Source organism: Pempheris klunzingeri, chromosome 11, assembly GCF_042242105.1.
Source record: "Pempheris klunzingeri isolate RE-2024b chromosome 11, fPemKlu1.hap1, whole genome shotgun sequence".
In the NCBI taxonomy this organism is placed as follows: domain Eukaryota; kingdom Metazoa; phylum Chordata; class Actinopteri; order Acropomatiformes; family Pempheridae; genus Pempheris; species Pempheris klunzingeri.
The window spans coordinates 15,135,827-15,155,855 of record NC_092022.1 but is presented as its reverse complement, the minus strand read 5'-3'; the positions used below and the strand labels follow the sequence as shown (position 1 = coordinate 15,155,855).

General features: G+C 43.7%; 1 protein-coding gene across 2 annotated transcripts in view; it reads right to left on the bottom strand.

Moving 5' to 3' along the window:
- zbtb46 (zinc finger and BTB domain containing 46) overlaps positions 1 to 20,029 on the bottom strand; it is a 56,001-nt gene that overhangs the window by 31,924 nt on the left and 4,048 nt on the right. For both annotated transcript variants that reach the window (XM_070839990.1, XM_070839992.1), the window contains exons 2-3: positions 3,377 to 3,600; positions 2,263 to 3,196 (exon numbers count right to left, since the gene is read on the bottom strand). In XM_070839990.1, the coding sequence (XP_070696091.1) occupies positions 2,263 to 3,196; positions 3,377 to 3,562 (1,120 nt within the window). In that variant the 5' untranslated portion in view covers positions 3,563 to 3,600. The remainder of the gene's footprint in view (positions 1 to 2,262; positions 3,197 to 3,376; positions 3,601 to 20,029) is intronic.

Genomic DNA, 20,029 nt, shown 5'->3' with positions numbered 1-20,029 from the left:
CGTTTACCTTGCCTCCATTGCACTGATGTGCAATGTTGTAAGCAGAAGCTTTAAATAGAACTGTACATCACTTTCTAATTCCTCGGCCCTCCCATATGCCTGTACATCTGATTCAAAAAACCGGACTTAAGGGGACTTAAGACTTAAGGAGGCAAACTCTCATAAGCCTATAGAAATCCTGTGTATTTTTGACTCCGGCTTGGTCAAATAAACTTTCAGGCATGACAATCATAGAAGCAGAAGAGCAATGATAGAAGCAGAAGAGCACAACACACCACCCTCTATACAGACCAATAATGACCTCACTAAACCTGTTCAGCAAACCCCCAAACCTTTGTTAAACACACAGACCACAACCACCTCCTGCAAACTGACTCAACACACAATAGTGAAACACATCCTGCCTGTCATACACTACCACTCTTAAACGTCATATAAGCCCACGGGTAACATGATATTTTACTGCTAAATGGCAAGGTCAGCCCTCTGAAGGAGACCCAAATAGCTGATCATCCCACTCTTCTCCATTGTGAGCCCAGTCCCGAAACCCAGTTGAAACCGGGGATAAATGGTTGTCTTTTGGCTAACACCAGGTGAGTCTACACCAGCAGCAACACTAGACTTCCTCTAACCTTTAGGTGAGAAAACCTCTCTCGGTAATGGCTGCTTCACCACAGCCAGACTAAAACTCTACCTTCTACCACAGGACACAACCATGGAACAGGCCAACGGACTTAATAGTGCCATTTACTTTGTGGGTGTATGTGGGTATGCAAGCGCATGTGTGTGACTGTGAAGCTCGAGACAATACGTACTTGGTCACCGTAATAAAGTCTGACTGCAGGTCACAAAATCTGGGATTTAGGACACTTAAAGCTAAGCAGACAAACCCTCATAAGCCCGTACGGATACTATGCCTTTATTTTTTCTGTCTCCATTTTTCTTCTCTCTCCCTCATTGCCCCTCTCATCTATAACTCTCTCTCCCTTTTCCCTCCTCTTGCCCTTTCCAGAAGGTCCTTCCCTAAACCCCAGAGAGAGGGGGAGGAGCTTGGGATGGTGAGGACGCGCTGGTAATCCGTGCAGTGACCCAGGTCAATTCAATTATCCTGTTTTCTTTCGCTGCGCGACGCGTGTGCCCATTTCACAGCCAACTCCCTTAATGCGCCCAGGATTAGCTTCTCTTACTTTTAATGATCTACCTATCGACGCCTTGGGCCCGCCAGTGTGCACACACACGCACACACACAGGCCCACAAACACACACACACACACACACACAGAGCTAAGTGTTTTTCATGTATTAGTTTTTAGTGTAAAGGAATTCACTAAACAATTCTGCAAGGCTGAGGATCAAGAGATGCTTTCTCAAAATAAATAAGTGTGTTTGTGCTGTGTTTGCATTTGCTTGTTTATGTGGGAGTGTGTGTTACATAAACTGCAGTAAGGAGAGGATTGTATTATCTGTCTTGCATTTACCCAGGCTTCACCTCACACCTCCAAGATTTGAGATAATCATTTTAGGCCTAACACGTTAGTGTGGAAGCTTGTTAATCTCAACCCGGAGGAGGGAAAAGAGGTAATTTTATACTAGTGAACCATGCGGATGGCTGACATGCATTGAACTATCCACTCAGGATTCAAAGTATTAAGTGCACATGCACTGTAAAGCGTCATGCACACTCTGTTGAACTTGAGTTCAACAAAAGTCAACAAAGCTGTTTGACTGCTTGCACGCAACTGCTGCCCTGTTGGTTAGAGAGTCTCTAAAAAGACAAGCGCAGATAAATTAGGCCCTGCTGTAGTTGAGTGTTGAGACAACACTGTCACCTAATTATCTAGCTTAATCTTATTATCTCACCAGTCATTCACTAATTACATGACTGGGTAACTAACTAAGTAGGTGCCAACATTACAAAACTGCAGCAACGCAGAAAGCTCAAAAGTCTCAAAGTCATCAAATCTGCACCGCAAAATCCTGTCCAAGAGAGAAGTGCATGTCTGTTTTCTTTTGGCCTGCATCCATCTGTTCAATTTGGAGAGGCAGTCCAAATTAATCCCACCTGTTGTTGTGACACTAAACTAATAATAAAACCAACAAATCCACTATAATAACAGTATTCAGGCCTGAAAACACATGCTATTGCTGTGAGAATATCCAAATCCAGATAACTTGGCAATATCACATAGAAAAATAGTGTAGAAGCACTTTCCAACAACTGAGGACAGTAAACACTGTGAGACACAGGTTTGTCAGCCTTACCTGGGATTTCCTGTCCATTGTAGTTCCATCCAGCCACAGCCAGCATGGAGGGCAGAGGAGATCCAGGCCTACTGTCCCTGCCTCTCTCTCTGTCCCGCTCTCTGTCCCAGTTCCTCTCTGCCTGCTGGGTAATATGTCTGACCGTGTCCTTGTTCTTCCTGTTCTTCCTCCGCCCTGACCCTGATAGGGGTTGCCAGGGCCCCTCTCCACCACCTACAGCAGCCCCTCCAGCCCCTTGCTCCCCCTGGCTCTGGGCTGCCCCCCTGGGAGTGTCCCGTGGATGAGAGGAGGAGGCGGGGGACACCTGTTCCTCTTTGACTGTGACAGGCCTGTAGTCGTGCGGCCAGGCGGGCTGAGAGTCGTGGCAGGCTTCCTCCTGGCTCTCATGGCTCTTGGGGGGTTCTTGGTCCTCCTTGCCATACGTGCTGCCTCCCTCGTGGCAGCTGGCGATGGCCGAGTCCCCAGAGGAGTTGGCTGGGCTGGTGCGGCGCGCCAGCCAAGGGGAGGTGCTGCGACCAGACATGATGGAGGCCAGGGCTTCAGAAGCCATGCCCACTATCCCCCCTGCTCCTCCTCCTCCTAAACCCGCTCCCGCTACACCCCCTGCTCCTGCTATACCCACCCCTCCTCCACCTCCTCCACCTCCACCTATGCCAGCAGCAGCAACTGCTCCCATCTCAAAGTCTGCCAGTTCGTCAGCCATCTCAGAGCGGATGCTGATGTCCAGCGCAGCTTTGATGAAGCTGTGGCAGGCCTGGACAATGTCTGTCATCTGCAGGTAGCTGGCGGCTGACATGACCTCGATCACGTTCTTACTGGTGAGGGCGAGGTGCGCCGAGTACATGAAGTCCAGGATGGCTTTGAAGCCCGTCGCTGTGACGATGTCCAGGTGAGTGACAGTAGTCTGGTGGTGAGGTTCTGCACCCTTTTTAACCTAAAGGGTGAGAGAGAGTGTGAGAGTCCATAGTGTTTTCTTGTTTATTTATCTCATGCAAGATAACACAACTGTCCTCAACTGGAAAAACACACAGAACAAAACTAGCACAATCTGACAGGTTGAGGGAGTCTGTTAAGTACTTTTTTTTCTGTCTTCCCAAGTGTAGCAGTCCCTTACCTGGCAGTAAAGAGTCTTGAAGTAGCGTGAGGAGCCCAGGAGGACGTTCTTATGGGCCTTGAAGATCTTTCCGTCCACAATGACACAGGCGTCGCAGAGGATGCCGTGCTGCCGCTGCTCGTTGAGCTCTCTCAGGAGCTGACGGTAGTGAGAGGAGATCTCCATGTCCTCCTTCCTGTTGTTCATCTGTGTAGCTGAACAAAAGCCTCTCCTCCAAACGTCTGCTGGGAAATGAAAGAAGACATGCAAGAAATTAACTTCAAAAGTATTGTAAGAATACAATAGATTGCACCGTTAAATGTACAGTGTGGAAATATGACTGTACCGCAGTGGTCACGGTGCAGTAAAGGACCAACGAAATGCAAAGTAAGATTTCTAGCAACATATTCAGTTATTTCTCCTCTGAGTCCATGCATGTGGTTGATGGCCGTGCCTACATTCAAATGCTTGGACTGTTTCATTTTCACGTAAGGGGGGAAAATAAGCAAATTTAGCTGAACCACTCCTTTAAAGACAAGCCAGGGTAAAGATATCTCAGTAATGACTGTGACATATAAACAATGGCATCAATAGAGACCACATCTCAACTGCTGTAGTTTGATGTCTAAAAACAGCCCAGTAACAAATAGTCAAAAATCTCTGTGTTTAAACCGTGGCTGACAGGTTCATTTGTGTGTGTGTGTGTGGGGGTGTGTGCGGGTGTGTGCGAGAGAGAGAGAGAGAGAGAGAGAGAGAGAGAGAGAGAGAGTGTGTGTAAGCTCATTAAAAATGTCAGTTAAAAAGCATAACACAGTTGAGAGGGAGAAAAACACCTCATTTAGTACAGACCACTTTACCATTGAATTTATCAATAAACAGCCTCAGTGTCTTGTTATTTTTTTTCCCCATCTCTCCTTCGACTGTGAATATTCAATCAACTGTCTAGTTAAGACGAAACTTCACTCTTGAACCTTCACCTCGGTGTTTCTGATCTCGCACAGTTCAGTCTAGGTTGTGAAGGCAAAGTTTTTCCGAAAACTACAGAGAAAAGACCCTTAATGACAATTTATGGAGCTACTCAACTGTCAGCGAATGAAGAGCCAACTTTTCCATATTAATTGACAAGATTCACAGTAGTGTCACAGGGACACTGCTATATTTTATTGCTTTATCTTACAAAATAAAAGCCGCAGAAAACCTTAAGATCTTAATTTTTTACAATCGACAAAAATTCTCGACTTCTGACTTTCAGGCACACAAATATGTAACATATAAATGGAAGTGGTCTTTCCTTCAGTGTAGATAATACACGATTGCCTGTGTTTTTCTGCTGTGTATAGGTTAGATGGCATAGAAGAGCTCACACAACAGAGGGGATGCAGGTGAAGGCCACAGAGGGAGAAGAGCAGAAGGAGACAAAGGGAGATGTGCACATTGCTATGTTGAGCCATTCAACGAGGTGGTGGAAAAACAAAGAGAAACCGCATAAGCCCTTGCAAACACAAACACACACACAAACACACAGAGAGGAAGAAGAAGAAGATGAACACACAAACTCAGGCAGTGCATTAGCCAGAGCATTAGCAGCCGCCGCTCCCGCTCTCGTCTTGGTGAGGGCTAAATCGCGAGGACGCAGAGTGTTACCAAACGCAGCAGTGATTTGTTTTGGGAACGCCACAGCTGTCAGCTCTCATGGGCCATTCTGAGAGATGACAGCTCGGGTTGGCCAAGGTGACAGCAGCGTTTGCTCGGGGGCCGGCACACTTCAGGTCATGTTTAGCAAAGCTCTGCTCAACCTGATGGCTTGTAAGATCAGATAAATCCACAGTGTCTCCCACGTCCACTTGGACAAACACACCTCCTATGAACAGCAGTGGATGAGCGGATGGAGTGACGGTGACAACTGCTGAAGCCTTTCTTTCTCAAGAAAAAAAAAAGAAAGAAGGAAAAAAAACTGTCCTGGGTCTGATCAATGCATGGCTTGCTCACAACCTTTCAGATTGACTGGCGTCTCTCTAAGTCATAGAAATAAAGAATTGTGAGGGGGAAACTAGGATGTGAATGCAGACAGTGTCCCTCAGAGTCTCAAAAAGCAAGTTTTGACGCAAATGTTTTTATCCTCCAGCTCACACTTCTCAGAAAAAAATCTATTGGCGTTCCAACCTTGAGAAATTTTTTCCTTTCTGCATTGCCCTGATGGAGGTATTGAGAGTCTCCACCTCTCACCTTTGGAGACAAACCAAGCAGCTTTAAAGACACAGCAGCTCCTCTCCTCCTCTCTCTGCACTTCTTCTCTCAGGGCCACTGGCACACTCAATTGTATAGCTTGGTCTATAACATAGAACATCAGAGCCACATACAAAACACAGAAAAAGTCATTAATTCACTGAGAAATACCTCAATTCTATTCCACAATTTTTCCAGCTAGTGTGGATGGTGAAATATAGGGTCACTGCAGCACAAGCCGGTCAGCAGCCTTGATTTGAACCATGTATCTAATGGTAGCTCAGAGGAAGCAATGAAAAAAAAAGCCAGCTATCAACATCTGGAGTAAGACTGGCATTGCTCAAGTGTTGCATAGGTCAGGCTCCCCATGACCATATCTATTACTAGTCCCAGTATTAGTGAGTACAATAATGAAAAGCACTTGAGAAAACAATCCTTCTTCCAATCCAATACAGTAGATGCGAATTAATTTGTGGTGCTCACGGCATTCAAAGCTGATATTGAAAATTTAAACAGCAGCATCTCAAAAAACAGGATGTCCTAGTTACACAAGATAATCCACGGAATACACTGGCAACAGTTTTCAGGGACATTTTTGTTTCGGTGGAGGGCATTTCCAAACAAAAGTACATTCAAAGGGATATCTTGATTTCTGGACAAATAAAACCACAGCAGTTGAGGTAAGTGACTTTTTTGTATTTTGGTTGAAAAAAAAAAAAAAAAAAAAAAACTTATAAATTTATGCATTAAGGCAAAAAACCTTGACAATTTAGGAAGTTTTAAGAAATTCACAAAAGCCAGCTTGTGTGAATAGAGAAAGTCTGGTGATAGGGACAAAAGTTCATTAGTGCAACTTATCCTTCTGTGTGGCAATGCGTGCCCATAGAGCTAATGATAATGTCAGTGTGGTACTGCACTCTGATTCAAGAGGGCACGTTTCACAGGGAGTATTACAGTTTTTCGGCAAGAGTACAAGTGTGTATTTAGCGTGAATGTGTAGCTTGGATTGTGGCCAAAGACTTGTTAAATGGTGCTTCAAATGTAACAAAAACAATGATCAGTGGACGGTGAAACAACAGTCAAGGACCGAGAGAGAGAGAGAGAGAAAGAGAGAAAGAGACGGAGAGGTCTAATCAGATTTATTGCTTCAACAGACTCGGAGACATACTGAGTTAGTAGTTAGGCAGAGAAGAGGAACTTTAATGGAGTGCGCTTTGACCTCTAAACTCTATGCTCGCCTAATTGGCTTGTTTAATTTCAGCATGTCCAATTCCCTCCAGTCAAAGACCCCCTTCCAGAGGAACCAATCCCAACGCTACCCCTAGTACAGCATATAAACACCCACAAAAATCTCTCCAGCGTTCATCCTGGCTTTTCATTTCCTCAGAGCTACTCCATCTTACCTCACAAGCTCAGACCATCAACAGTCAGGACCAAAACCCATTCTCTCTTCCACGTGAGTACAGCCTTGATTTATAGCACTTTTTTTTTTTAAATACACACTTGACACAAGATGGGAAAGTAAGATGTAAAATGAACTTGTCAGACAATCAAGTGAAGAGAGAGAGGCAGAGACTTTTGTGTCTCATCTAAAGTATTAGCAGTCTCACCAAGGCTACAGAAACTAAAGCCTGCTTTCAGGATGTCACAGAGCAGAAAAAAGCTTTTCATCCCTCTATGAAATTTCACCACAAAAAAAAAAAAAAAAGCGAGGAAAAAGTCATCAGGAGGCAGTCTGGCAGTCTGTGAGCGCTTATTTGTGGTCAGAGACGATTGTTTCAGTAAAGCATGCCACCAGAGCTCCAAGTCCCTGTCACCCTTCTGAGGCCAAATCAAAAGTGAATGTCCTCCTTAACCACCACCCCCCATCCCCCCACCAACACACACACACACACACACACACACACACACACGATCAAGAGCCCCGTTCCCCTCTTAACACACACACACACACATATCCAGCCTCTGCCCCTAAATACACAAACACATGCAAGAACTAAAAACACACACGTTCACACGCTTAGCAGAGCCGTCATGGCATCACACCCGGTTTGTCCTGGTCACATCAAAGCAAAGTCACTTTAGGCCCCAGCCAGACGACTAAAGAGATGAGACGTGTGATGGAGTGAGAGAATGGGGCTTCCTCCTTCTTGTGTTTCTCTTAATGCAACCTGTCCCTCCGAGCCACTTCTCTGCCTCCTTGACCGCACAGAACCGTGGGGAGACAGAGCGCAAGGTCCTTGTGGATCAAAGGCAGAGCGATACTTTGTTTGTACGGTGGTTTAACATTGACAGCTTTCGCAGCGGGCTCACGCTGTGATTTCATGAGGTATTCGACATCACACTGGATGAAGATGCTGCAACATGTGAAACATCTTCATACATGGTGTTAGTACATGATTACACCATATATTTTTGCAAATAAAACTAACTTGAGGCTCACTTTTTCTTTAGAAAACGTTGTTGATTCACTAATTATTAACACACCACAGGTACAATGTTTAACTGGCTGCAGGTCCCTTTATGTGCGTTAGCAGTATCCAAGCACTTTCATACACTTGCCGTTATATTTTCAAATTAAAAGATTTTCATTTGGTCAGGGCAAATTTTCATTTAGTGGCCAATGCGCTGCTCGCGGAATTGCCACCCTCAACTAATCACTCTACATTCAAATTGTGGTTCTCTGCTCAACAAATGCAACAGTTGTGCTTATTATTTGATAAAATTACTCAGGTTGGATGAGCATTTCAAACTGAGGGAACACAGGATTCACAGAGTCCTTCATGTGAGTGGTAAAAACAATAAAAGAATAAATTAATAAATAAATTAATAAATAAACCTGTTAATAAATAAAGGGAAACATTGACTGATAACCTTAAAAAAAAAAGACGTGCAGGCTAAACTCATTTCTGCTAATGAACGTTTGGTACAAAAATGACCAAAGCTTATGAGCATTTTTGGTGAATTTAAGATCACTGACATTTATTTTTTATCTTTGCAGATCTGCACTAATCCATTTTTTTATACTGGTCATGTGTAATCTGAAACAGGTCGCCCATCTCATGTCTATGTTATAGAGCCTTTATGTTTGTTCTGTTGTTATGGCCCGCTGTTTTGATTTTCTCTTGCTGCTCTCATTAGCGTTGTTTCTACCCACGGCAGCTGTTTTCAAATAAATAGTTGTGCTGCAGACTATGTGCTACCTGCACAGCACCACACTGTCGGCAGACACAACTAGCTGGTGAAAGAGCCAGATGTCTTTCTCAGGAGTGGGTGAAGACCAAAACTGAGCTAAAAGGAGGATAAATACTGGATTTACATTCATTAGGTGGCAGGTGCTGTGTAAATATGTAACTGTTTGCTAACTCATTCGCCCCATCAACTTTATGATGATGATGATAATATGCAAATGTTATGCTTACAGTAAATTGGGCCTCCCCAAATGGCCAAAAGTCAGTCAGAAAAAAAAATTTAAGTACTGTATTGACAGAAGCATTTTGTCCAGCAGAGATGACACATATTGGGCTGCAGTCTGTCAGTTGACTGTACTATACAGAGTACGACTCCTCCAAGCATGGTGCTGCAATAAATCTCCAGTTTTTATGTACCAACACTTTATCGGTTCATCTCATTTTTACTTGTAAGGATCCTCCATTAGTAGTGAATTCTCTCCTTTTCACGTCCCTACTTTTATCTGGCACTGTTGTTGAAAATCAGCGGGGAGAACACAGTAAAAACTGGCCAGAGATTGAAGAAGTGAATGAATATGAAAAGGAAGAAGGAGGGGATATCAAATCAGGATTCAGTGGCCAAGAGTTGGCATTTATGTTGTCAAGCACCCCAGCTTCATGCCTCAGCAACAACATCTTATCAGTTAAACTAAAATGCAACACGTTCCCTTTTTTTTTGTGCATATTTCTTAGTGGGGACTTGCACCAGCACAGTACCATAACATAGCAGGCAGTTTTTGTGGAAAAGTCAAACAGTTTGACAGGTCAGCACGAAATGAATTATATACTATGTAAAGCTTTCCTAACAAAATGAAACAAAAAAAAATCCAGAAAAAGGTATTAAGAGACTATCTGAGATGTTATGCTAATGTCTATAAAAATTAAAAGGATATAAGGAGAAAGAATTGGGTTGCTTGCAAGTAGACTTTTCCCAAATAACGAGAGAAAATACTGGGGAAAAAAAATGACAGCATGCATAAGTGGAATTAAAATGATATTCAGCTGGACAATAGAGGCACTGTTCTCCAAACACATGACAGCATAATAGAGGACAGCCATTACTTACCACAGTAAAATCTACTGGTTCCTCCACTTGAACAAAAAAAAAAAGTGTTACATTTAAAAAGTTTACTATTGTTATTTTGAAATCCAAAATATAATCCCAAATGTGTGATAAATGTTACTGATTGAATTGAATATTTGCAAAAATGAGGCCCATAAAAGGTCTTTGTGGTCAATGGATGAAGTTACACAGAAACTGAGCAAAGTGAAAGGAGAGAAGTAAAAGGCAAAGAGACGAAGACCCATAATGATAAAGAAGAGTGAAAAACCGAGAGAAAAGAGATAGAGCAGAATCGCAGAGACAGCAAGGCTAGAAAGATAGAGACAGAAGATAGAAAGAGGGGGAGACAGGAAGAGAGGGGAGAGTGACTCAGGCAGCCAATATTTTTAAACAGCTTTGCTTCCACTCAACTGGGCATCAAGGCCATTATCCTGGGGTTAATCCCCAATCCGACGGAGCTGGCAGCCTTCCGGGACAAGCCAGGGTGGCAGCCCATCAACAAGGCAGGCATGGACAAAAATAACACACACATACTCACACACATGCACATGACACACATGCGCACACAGTTAGACACAGACAGGCATGCAAGCTGCAATTAGAAAAAATAACACAACAAAGCTATTAGCTGTGAAAGGCTCGTTCTTAGCTTCTTTGTCCTTTATTTTCTGTTGAAAATAAGCTGCTGTTCATGTTTGTCTCTCATTTCATCTCTGTCTCGGACTTCTTTATATCTCACTCCACGTGCTCGTGTTGCCAGTTTCCCCGGTTTCTTTTATCACACACCCTCCATCTGTCCACCTTTATTTTCTCCACCTTCCCCACCAGCTCTAATCATACCACATTTTGCGCCTCTACCGCGCTCTCCCTTTCTCCGTCCGCTCTCCATTTCTTTGGCCAGCGTCCAAGGAGCCAAGGTGGAGGAAGAGATTGACTCAAAGAAGGATAGCCATGTCATGTGGAGAGGGACCAAAGAGGATCCAGGAGGCTTAGGGAGACTTAGCGCTACTCGCTTCATCCCTCGCTCTCCCCCCTTTAGCCGCCTCCTACACGCACCGCCCGGAAACAATACCTGGACCCTCCACATCCACACCCGAAGGCCTTCACGCTGCTCATCATGCTTTTTGCACATGTTCAGTCAGTGCACCTGCCTCTATAAGCCTCTGGTCCAGCTTATGACACTAATGTGTAGCTCCAGGCCTTCTCTGCCACCTTGTCCTCTCACCTTCAGCCACACAGGTGTTAAGCCTAGAGTGATCTTATGGAAATCCAACCATAGTAAGGATGGACTGGGATCATCCCAGAATGACTGGAAAAGAGCTGTGACTCTAAGACGCTGATGCTGATGTCCTTTCGCCTGACCACTAATGGCGGAGTGCCAACTTTACCTCGAGTTCCTCCAATGACCCAAAAAGTGCCTGAGAGGTTATTTGACATATCACAAGGTTTACAAAAAGGGTGAGAAATGTCATTAAACCCCATCTACCCATCTCTGTGTTTGTCTTTTTTTCTGTGTCTTCCTCTTTACTTGTGCATGTGTGTGTGTATGTGTGTAGTTTCTGGGCTATCTTTCTCTCTAGGCCCCTAAGCCTGCTATGTCTCCCATGGTAACTCCCTGACTGACGACCCGGGGCTTAGCCTAAATTCTCTCTCTATTAAAAGCTGTGAAATGCAAATAATGAAACATCTCATTACCACTGTCGGAGAACCCAAAATGAAAGGAGGGGGAGAGCGGGAGGGAGGAGCAGAGAGGGGCGGATGAAGAGGACTGCAAGACAGCTAAGCGGCAGGAGAAAGAAGGCTATAGAGAAGGGAGGCAGAGAAGGGAAGGTGAAAGGACAGGGAGGAACGAGATTGGGAACCGGAAATAAAAGGAGTGGAACGGGAGGAGGAGAGGATGGGAGAAGAAAAGGGAAGGGAGGATGTGAAAGGTAGAGAGCGGGGGAGGAGAGGTGAGGTGAAGGGACGGGAACAGATAGCCAGACAGTGGGTCTTTTGTTTGATATGAGTTACCGTTAACATATAGAGTAGCTGGGATTTGGCCACCTTTGCAAACCCGGGTGGAGGCCTGATGAACTGAGCTGTGAGATAGGAGCTGTCATTCAAATGTCTACTACCAGCGTTGAAATCGTCCATTTATCTACTTCATACTAAAGTTTAGTGTAAAAAAAATAACATCAGTCAACAGTTTCTCGTTGCAGCAGTGGTGCAATCTTAAGTAATGTATGTGCAGTAATGTATATGCTTGAGAAGCCCAAGAAGAACATCTAGTCAGAGTTTAGATGTATGTGTGTTGATTAATAATTTCATTATGCCCCAAGGGGATCATTAGTTACTGAGTTTTACTTTTTATCTTCACTGCTATTATTAATCACCTCAGAACCACATCGGCTAAACAAAAATGCACGACAGTACTTTCCCATAATTATTCAGACTTAGGTATAATTTTAAGACAGGAAAGGGCTACTTCATTGAGAAAGCATATCTGTATGGTACAGGGAAGTGAAATCACTTTCAGGAAGTGTCTGTATTTGGTTTTACAGGTGGGAGGAAAATTGTGGTAGTGGTAAAGGTGGAGGGGGTGGTGGGGGGGGGGGGGGGGGGGGGGTCTCATGTGACAGTGACCACATCTTCTAGTGCAAAACCTGGTTTAATCACTGCAACACTTTGGAGACTCATCAGCAGATGTACAAACCCCTGATATCATGAGGGAATTCATGGGAGTTGGCGCTTTAAGGTGTGACAGTGTCTAATAGTGGCATAAGTTCCTTACTTCTGGGAACTGTGTTGTGTAAAGGCTTTTCTGGTCACACATGCATCATATTTTCTTTTTTTTTTTTGCTTTCCTGACCAGGGTTAGTAGTTCAAAAACTACCTGGTTTTACCCTGTCCATCTCTTTTGTTTTTCTCTCATCTAAAAACCATGGGCTATAATTCACTGCTATAACAGCCTCCAACTCCCGGGGAAGGTTTTCCACAAAATTTTCAAACCTGGCTGCATGAATGTTAGAGGATAAGGCCTGGTTAGCATTTGGTGTTCCAGTTGATACCAAAATTGTTCATAGGGGTTGAGTTCAGGGCTCTGTAAAAGCCAGGTAAGTCCTACACCAAAAAAAAACCAATTCCATGTCCTGTAGAAACAGGAAAGGGCCATTTCAAAATTGTTGCCACAAAGTTGGAAGCGCATTATCTTAATTTCCACACATGTGGAATTAAGTGAGCTAGCCATTACAATGACAGCCTCAGGCCTCAGGTACACACATACTGTCTATTGTAAGTAGACAGAAATGTCCACATACGTTTGGCCATATAGTGTACAAACAGTCACAATTTTCCTGTGCAGTAAGGGATTGTATCTGACATTTGGGTGAGCTTTGGGTGCGCCCACTTTTAACTTAACTTCTAACCTGTGTGATCATTTGAAAAACATAAATAATGATAAATAATAAACAGAATTTGCTTTTAATTCTCCCTTTAACCCTGTAGCTGACGTTTACATCCCCTTGCCTTTTCTCCTCCAGTTTAACTCAATTTTTGTCATTTGAAAAAGCACCAAATGGCTTTGTGGCTGAAGTGATGATGACAATATAAGGCTATGGAGTGGCTCAAAATTCACATTTAACACCCACCCTGATCTCTCTCTCTGCCAGCAAGCCTCTCAGGAGTGTGTGTGTGTGCGTGTGTGTGTGTGTGTGTATGTGTTTGTGTCTGTGTGCGCGTGCGTGCATGCTTGTGGTTGTCCAGACCCTTTCATAGGTCTTAACACAAAACCTGTCACAGCAAAAAGCAACCTGTCACGACTCAGCTAGACACGACTGTACATGACTGTACCATACAGAACACAGGCAGCCTGTTCCCGAGCTGTTAAAGCAGTCACTGCAGCCATCAGCTACAAACAAAAACACACATACATGCATACAGCAAATGAACAGTATGGAGGAAATGAAATAGAGGGTTACCAGGAGGAAGAAAATGTAAAGAAATGAACATATGGTGCTACGAAACCAATCCTAAAGGAATAAACGCCTGAAATGTCTGAGGACGGAAAGCTAATTGTTGTTTGTTAAAATGTGTGGTTTTTGAATGTGCAAGTGAATGACTGAAGGATGGTGACTCACTGCTGGTGGCCGGTCGCTATCTGGTGCCGAGGCGGGTGTCCAGAGAGTGTGTCTGTGTGTGTAAGGGTAACTTGGTGTGACTGTCGCTCTGTCAGACAGCAAACAGAGGCATCTTTCTCAAATCCACACTGGGCCGCAGCTTACAATGAGCTCATGCAAAGAGGGGAGCAAAAAAGCAGCAGCTTAAGTGTGTACTCACAAGGACAACAGGCACACCCTCCATCCCCCCTGAGCAAATATTAAAAGAGACTTCACTCCCAGCTAATCTAATTCACAAACACTCCAGAGCACACATAAACAAGAAAAACACATAATTTTACTATATTAACTTAGCCCTCAACATGCAACATTCACTTACAACTTACCAACGTTCCAAAAGCCTTCCGTACAACAACTGAGCAGCACAGTGATTTACATATAGATAGAGTAGTGTTTATGAAAACACAGTTGTATATAATAGCCTGAGGCTGCGTTGTCACTCATCAAGCTGATCAAAAAGCAGCTACTATACAACACTGATGAATCTTGGAGCGCTTTTGCGAATCTGTCCTTCAACAGGAGGAAAAAAAGGAGGTGAGATAAAGGGAGAGAAATCAACGGGAGAGGAGAGGAGCATCTAAATATAGAGAGACTCACATTTTGGAGTCACAAAAGAGACAGTGAAGGGTAAGAAAGAGGGAGGGAGACAGGAGATACAAGAAGAAAAAGAGAGGGAAGGGAAAAGTAAAGAGACATGGAGAGCAAACAAGAAAGCAAGAGAGATGGAAGAAAAGTAGTGTTGAAGCAGTAAAAGAAGAAAGAGAAGATAGAGGGAGTGTCAGTGTCGCTCCAGATCGATAGTTGCAGAGCCTCTGTGGGTTCTTCATCTATTGTAGGGTTGCTTAGTGGAATACTGGAGAACTGGACGTGGAGGACGCTCAATTTTGCATGCGAGACTTGTGAGTTCAATATAGTACACAGTGTATCACCACAGACGTTCATCAATATGTAGCGTCGATACTGAGGGTCTGCCCCCTCAGTGATCTTTTCTACAGTTTCAACAGAGACTGGCTATGGTCCTTCTGCTGGGTAAATTCTAATGGCTGTCAGTGAGGATGCAAAACCATTGAAGTTCTTTGTCTTCCTTGTGTCTGTGCTGTACTGCGACTGGTTTTTCAGGGAGGAATCACAACAATTTACTGTTATGTCTTCCAAAGCCACTAAAAAAAAAAAACTGATTTCAAGTAAAGTTTCACGTAAAGTTTCTTTTGCTGAAATGTAATTGCTTAAAACAAGCGACTTTTTTATGGAGTTCTGCATGGATGGCGATGTCGCTTGAGGCTACCACGTCCACTGTGATTGATGAAGAGCGAGGTTTGACCAGACAAATGCCTCACCTGGATCCTCACTTCTGTCCTGTCCTCTCCTCTTTTGTCATCCCCCCACCACCCACCTCCTTATCTGTCTGTCTTTTCACTCAGAGCGTGTTTACTCCAATGCAGTTTGACGTTTGACTGTCACCTGTTGACTAACATGAGCCGCTGCCATGGCTTGCAGGCTTTTTAGAACTACTGCTTTTTTCCCCGACAGCGATGGAAAGAACTGCAAATTCATGTACATAAGTGTTATAGCTAGACATAAGAGAAACAAAGGGAGAGAGAGAGAGACAAAAGGACCACTGTGTAAACTCTCATGATCGTGCTCACCATCGCTAAGGACAACACCCACATTGGAAACCTAATTTTGAATAAGTTACACATTCCCACATTGTGAGGCAGTGCCAGTATCAGGTGTCCGTCCAAACCACCAACTACCAATCAACTGCCACCCCCTTCGTGACACACCAGCGCACTCACCAAAACAACCGGGAGGGGGGAGGTGAGATAGAAGACAGGAGGGAGGGATGGGTGCGGGGGTGAGAAAGTGAGAGTTAAAAAAAAAAAAAAAAAAAAAAGAGGGCAAGAGAAAGAGCCAGCCAGAGACAAAGGCAGAGAGAATGACAATGAGTGAAAAGAGGAGGAGTCGAGGGGGGGGAAAGAAAATAGAGAGGACGAGATGAGGTGAAAAACGCACTGCCAGCTCACCGTGCACATTCAAAGAGCAAGAAGAGAACAAAAAGACAACAACAATGAGACTTCCACGTAAATGCACATTTCGGTTTGTGTGTGTGTGTGTGTGTGTGGGTTTGCATGCGTTTGTGTGAATGCAACATCGGAGAGAGCAGCAAGAAGGCCGTTAGGGGAGTTTGCCCCTCGCCACTAAAAAGGGGATGTGAACCTACTCACTTCTGTTCACATTTGGATCGGCTTTACCTCTCTTCATAAAGGGAAGTATAGTGACACACGACAGCTCATAAAATGTCCGGAAACAATGACAGAACTCCACCTTCATCACCAGTTTGTAAAGTTCATGCCATAATACACTGAGCATCTATTTTTTGGTGTGGAAAAATCCTTTATGAATCAAAATAATCCAACTTCTCCTTTGAGACATCACTTTTTAACCTGAACAGAGAAGTTATTCTAACTTGGCTCACTTTGGCAGCTAAGATTGCATCAGGCCAAAAAAAAAAACAAAATGTTTGTGTTTTGGCAGAAAACTGGACCCTGCATCCATTGCTGCTAGCTGTTGAATTAAGGGGATATATAAATATGAGCTAGGGTCAGGGGGAAGGATAAAAATTAGAAAGAGAACAGGGAGAGGGTAAAAATGAGAAAGGGAGTAGAGGAAGGGTAAAAATGAGAAATGGAGTAGGGGAGGCCACAGGAGGCACCTGGCCCACTTACAGCAGAGGAGGGGGTGGTGGAGGAGGAGGAGAGGTGGAAGATTAAGGAGTGGGAGGGAAAAAAGAAAAGGAGAAGGTGGAGGAGGAAGAAAAGGAGGGAGAGGAGGAGGAGACCAAGGGATATGCAGCTGGGATGGAGCAGAGGGCATGGGGAGGACGGGGGCTAGGGTGAAGTGAGGGAACGGGAAAAGGTGAGGAGAGAAAAGGATGTGAGACGAGGAGAAAAAAAAGAAGAGATGAAATAATGGGAAGGGGGAGGAGGGCAGAGGGGGAGGTGAGAGCAGGACATGCTGAGATAGAGAGGAGGTGGGGGCTGGAGAAGAAGAGGTGGCCTTGTGATGCCGAGAATGGAGGTGGTGTATGCGTGCGCGGGATTAATGTGCGTGCATCTCTTTGTGTGTGTGTGTGTGTGTGTGTGTGTGTGAGTGTGTGTGTGTGTGGGTGTCTAAAACTATGACGAAAAACTAACACCTCACCCAAAGTATGAATAACCGACCACAACAGGCCAATGTAGGTTCAATCTCTTCTCCCAACACATTCGAACAGCCTGCCTATACCACTAATATCCCACTAATACCACCCACAGTCCTCGCTCCACCTCACATCAATGAATATTTCATGTCCTGATGGCACTTTTAAAGCAAAAAACTAATTAGCAAATCCAAGTTGATCTGGCATTAGTCATATCAGGCCAATTAAAAGCACAGTCCTACTGTACATGTTAATGGCAGCGAAGTGGAATAATTGTATGTTGAGCAGGGGAGAGAATGTTAAACAGGCCTTGTTAGCAGCACTTTAGCACTCTACCCAGAGTCCATGGCTGGATTACAAAACTCTACAAAGCAGGATAATGTTAGTCAGAAGCACACACACACACACACGCACGCACAGGCACGCACACGTTTAAAAGCGGCAAACGAAAACTCTATCCATTAATTAGAGTGTCGCCATCAATTCCATGGGGTCAGGCCTGATACTTATAGCTAAAGAAGAGAAATATTTCCAGGGAAAATGATGGTTTTATGCTTTAGTAATAATATTAAACAGGGATCCAAATATTGGAAGAACCTCACAGGTCAGATGTTAGGCAGTATTAGTGGTAAAAAACCATTTTCTGCTCCACACACCGTTCCTGTGGTCAGCACCCGTCAACATAAGGTTGTGGAGACAGTATTTGCGCGGTATTGAGTAGAGAAAGGTGCTGGTTTGTATTTGAGTCTTTCCAACCGTCCCTCTGTCTGTTTTTTCTACGCAGGAGTTTAGATTTAGACAGACAGCATTGACACACACAGACTAAACTGTGCTGCACAAAGAGGCGACAGAATAACAAGGGCTAGAACTCTTTTGGAGTGGATGTCTGTTTCATCACCCCCTTCTCCTCCTCCTCCTCCTCCTCCTCTTCTTCTTCTTCTTTCTCCTCCTCCTCCTCTTCTTCTCCCCACTCTCTCTCCTTCACATTCACTCGTTTTCTTCCTCTCTCTGCCTTCGCCGGCTCCCTCTCTAACCTGAGCTTTGATATGGAAATCTCTCACCAGCCACAGCCCAAGGCTAGTTGACTGTTTCTAAAGATGTATTTGCTCAAAGCCGCTCAATTTCTCATCAAATGCTCACACCGCGTGTATAAAAGACAAACTCTTTCACTGGGAAAATAACAACTAACAACCACGTACTTATACAAGGCTTTCACCGGTCTGCAAACCCCAAGCTTCAACAAAGAGGTTTTTTTTTTTTCCCAAGCCCAAACTTTCAAGTTCTTTATAGCTTTATATAAATTTGTCTAAAAATGGTGATCTTTCTGCAAAGTGGAGGGCTGAGGATGCCGCCTATCTTGCTGATAGAGTACTTTGAGTGAGTGAGTGAGTGTGTTTGTGTTTGTGTTTGTGTTAGCGGAGACAGTTATTTCCCACTGGTTTACTGGTCTGTGCAAGGTGATTATACTGTATTAAGGACTCCCAACCTGCATGTCTACATCACTGAGCCAAATGAAGCGACAACTGCAACCATGAGGACAAACAAACCAATTTGTAAATGATTTAGAAACAAGTGAATAATGTAGGAATATGTCAAAAAGTCTGCTTGAGCAGCCAAAATATTTACTCAGTTTCTGGTAAAAGAATGCAAATCAGGCGAACAAAAATAATCAGTCCCATGTCAGCTCATTACCAGGGCGATATCAGTGGTTGATGTTTTAAAACATGCTCATGTGTGAATCACTGTCACACAAGTCAGTGTGATTGTTCAAATATGTTTTTAACAAGGAGGGGGAAAAAGATTTTTAACTTTTAAAATACTGATGTTTCTTTTTTAATCCCTGCAGAAATAAAAGGTTTCAGTCAGATTATCCTAAAAACCTACAAGGTGATGAAAATGCAAAGCTTTGAATATATAAAGGACACTGTTGTGAGCTGCTCTATACATAGAAACATTAGCACAGATCAGATAGCTGAAGAGAAATTTTTTCTATCCACGTAAATACTACTTCTAATCTTTCCTTAGTGCTTTCATTAACACCAGACAAAAACCTAATTGGAAGGAGAATATGTGCATGCTGTCTCCCTGGCTTGCATTACCTGACGTGCAAAACAACAGTCGTCATCACTTCACTTGTTGCAATATTTGTTTTGACAGCATCTGAACAAGTGAAAACATTCAGCATATAAAACCAACAATTAGGAGTGCATTTAGGAGGAACAAAAAGAGGAGAGGGTCTGATTAGATTTCGAGGCTGGCCCGACTTTGGACACTGATGCATATTGAGAACTGATCTTAGAAAATGTCATAAATTCCAGAAAGTAGCCCATGATGCAGATAAGCATTGTGTTATCATGTGGATCTGGATGGAAGGAGCCTATCCGCTCCGCATTCCTAAATAAAAGAAAAACACACCCTGATGAAAGCACACGAACTGAAATCCCTCATCTGTTTCCTCAGGAATGTGTGATCCAAAAGGTGTTTTGCAATATCAACAACTCCTGAGAAAAATTCTGACATCTTGCCATTTTCACTGCACAAAGCCCCCTTTCATTTATTTTTAGCAACAATCAAATTACAATATTGCTTCTGGACTTTCAATTCTTACTCGTAGATTATAAAAGTTAGAGCGAAAGCTGCAAATTACCTTCCAATTTAAATTTCAGGGACAAAAGAACAAAAGAAAAGAACAAGAGATCTTACTGCTTTCATTGACATCTTATCTCGCATGCAGGTGTGTGCATGTGCACACACTTGCACACACACAAGGCTATGAAATATTAACAGCTATGTGAAAAGACA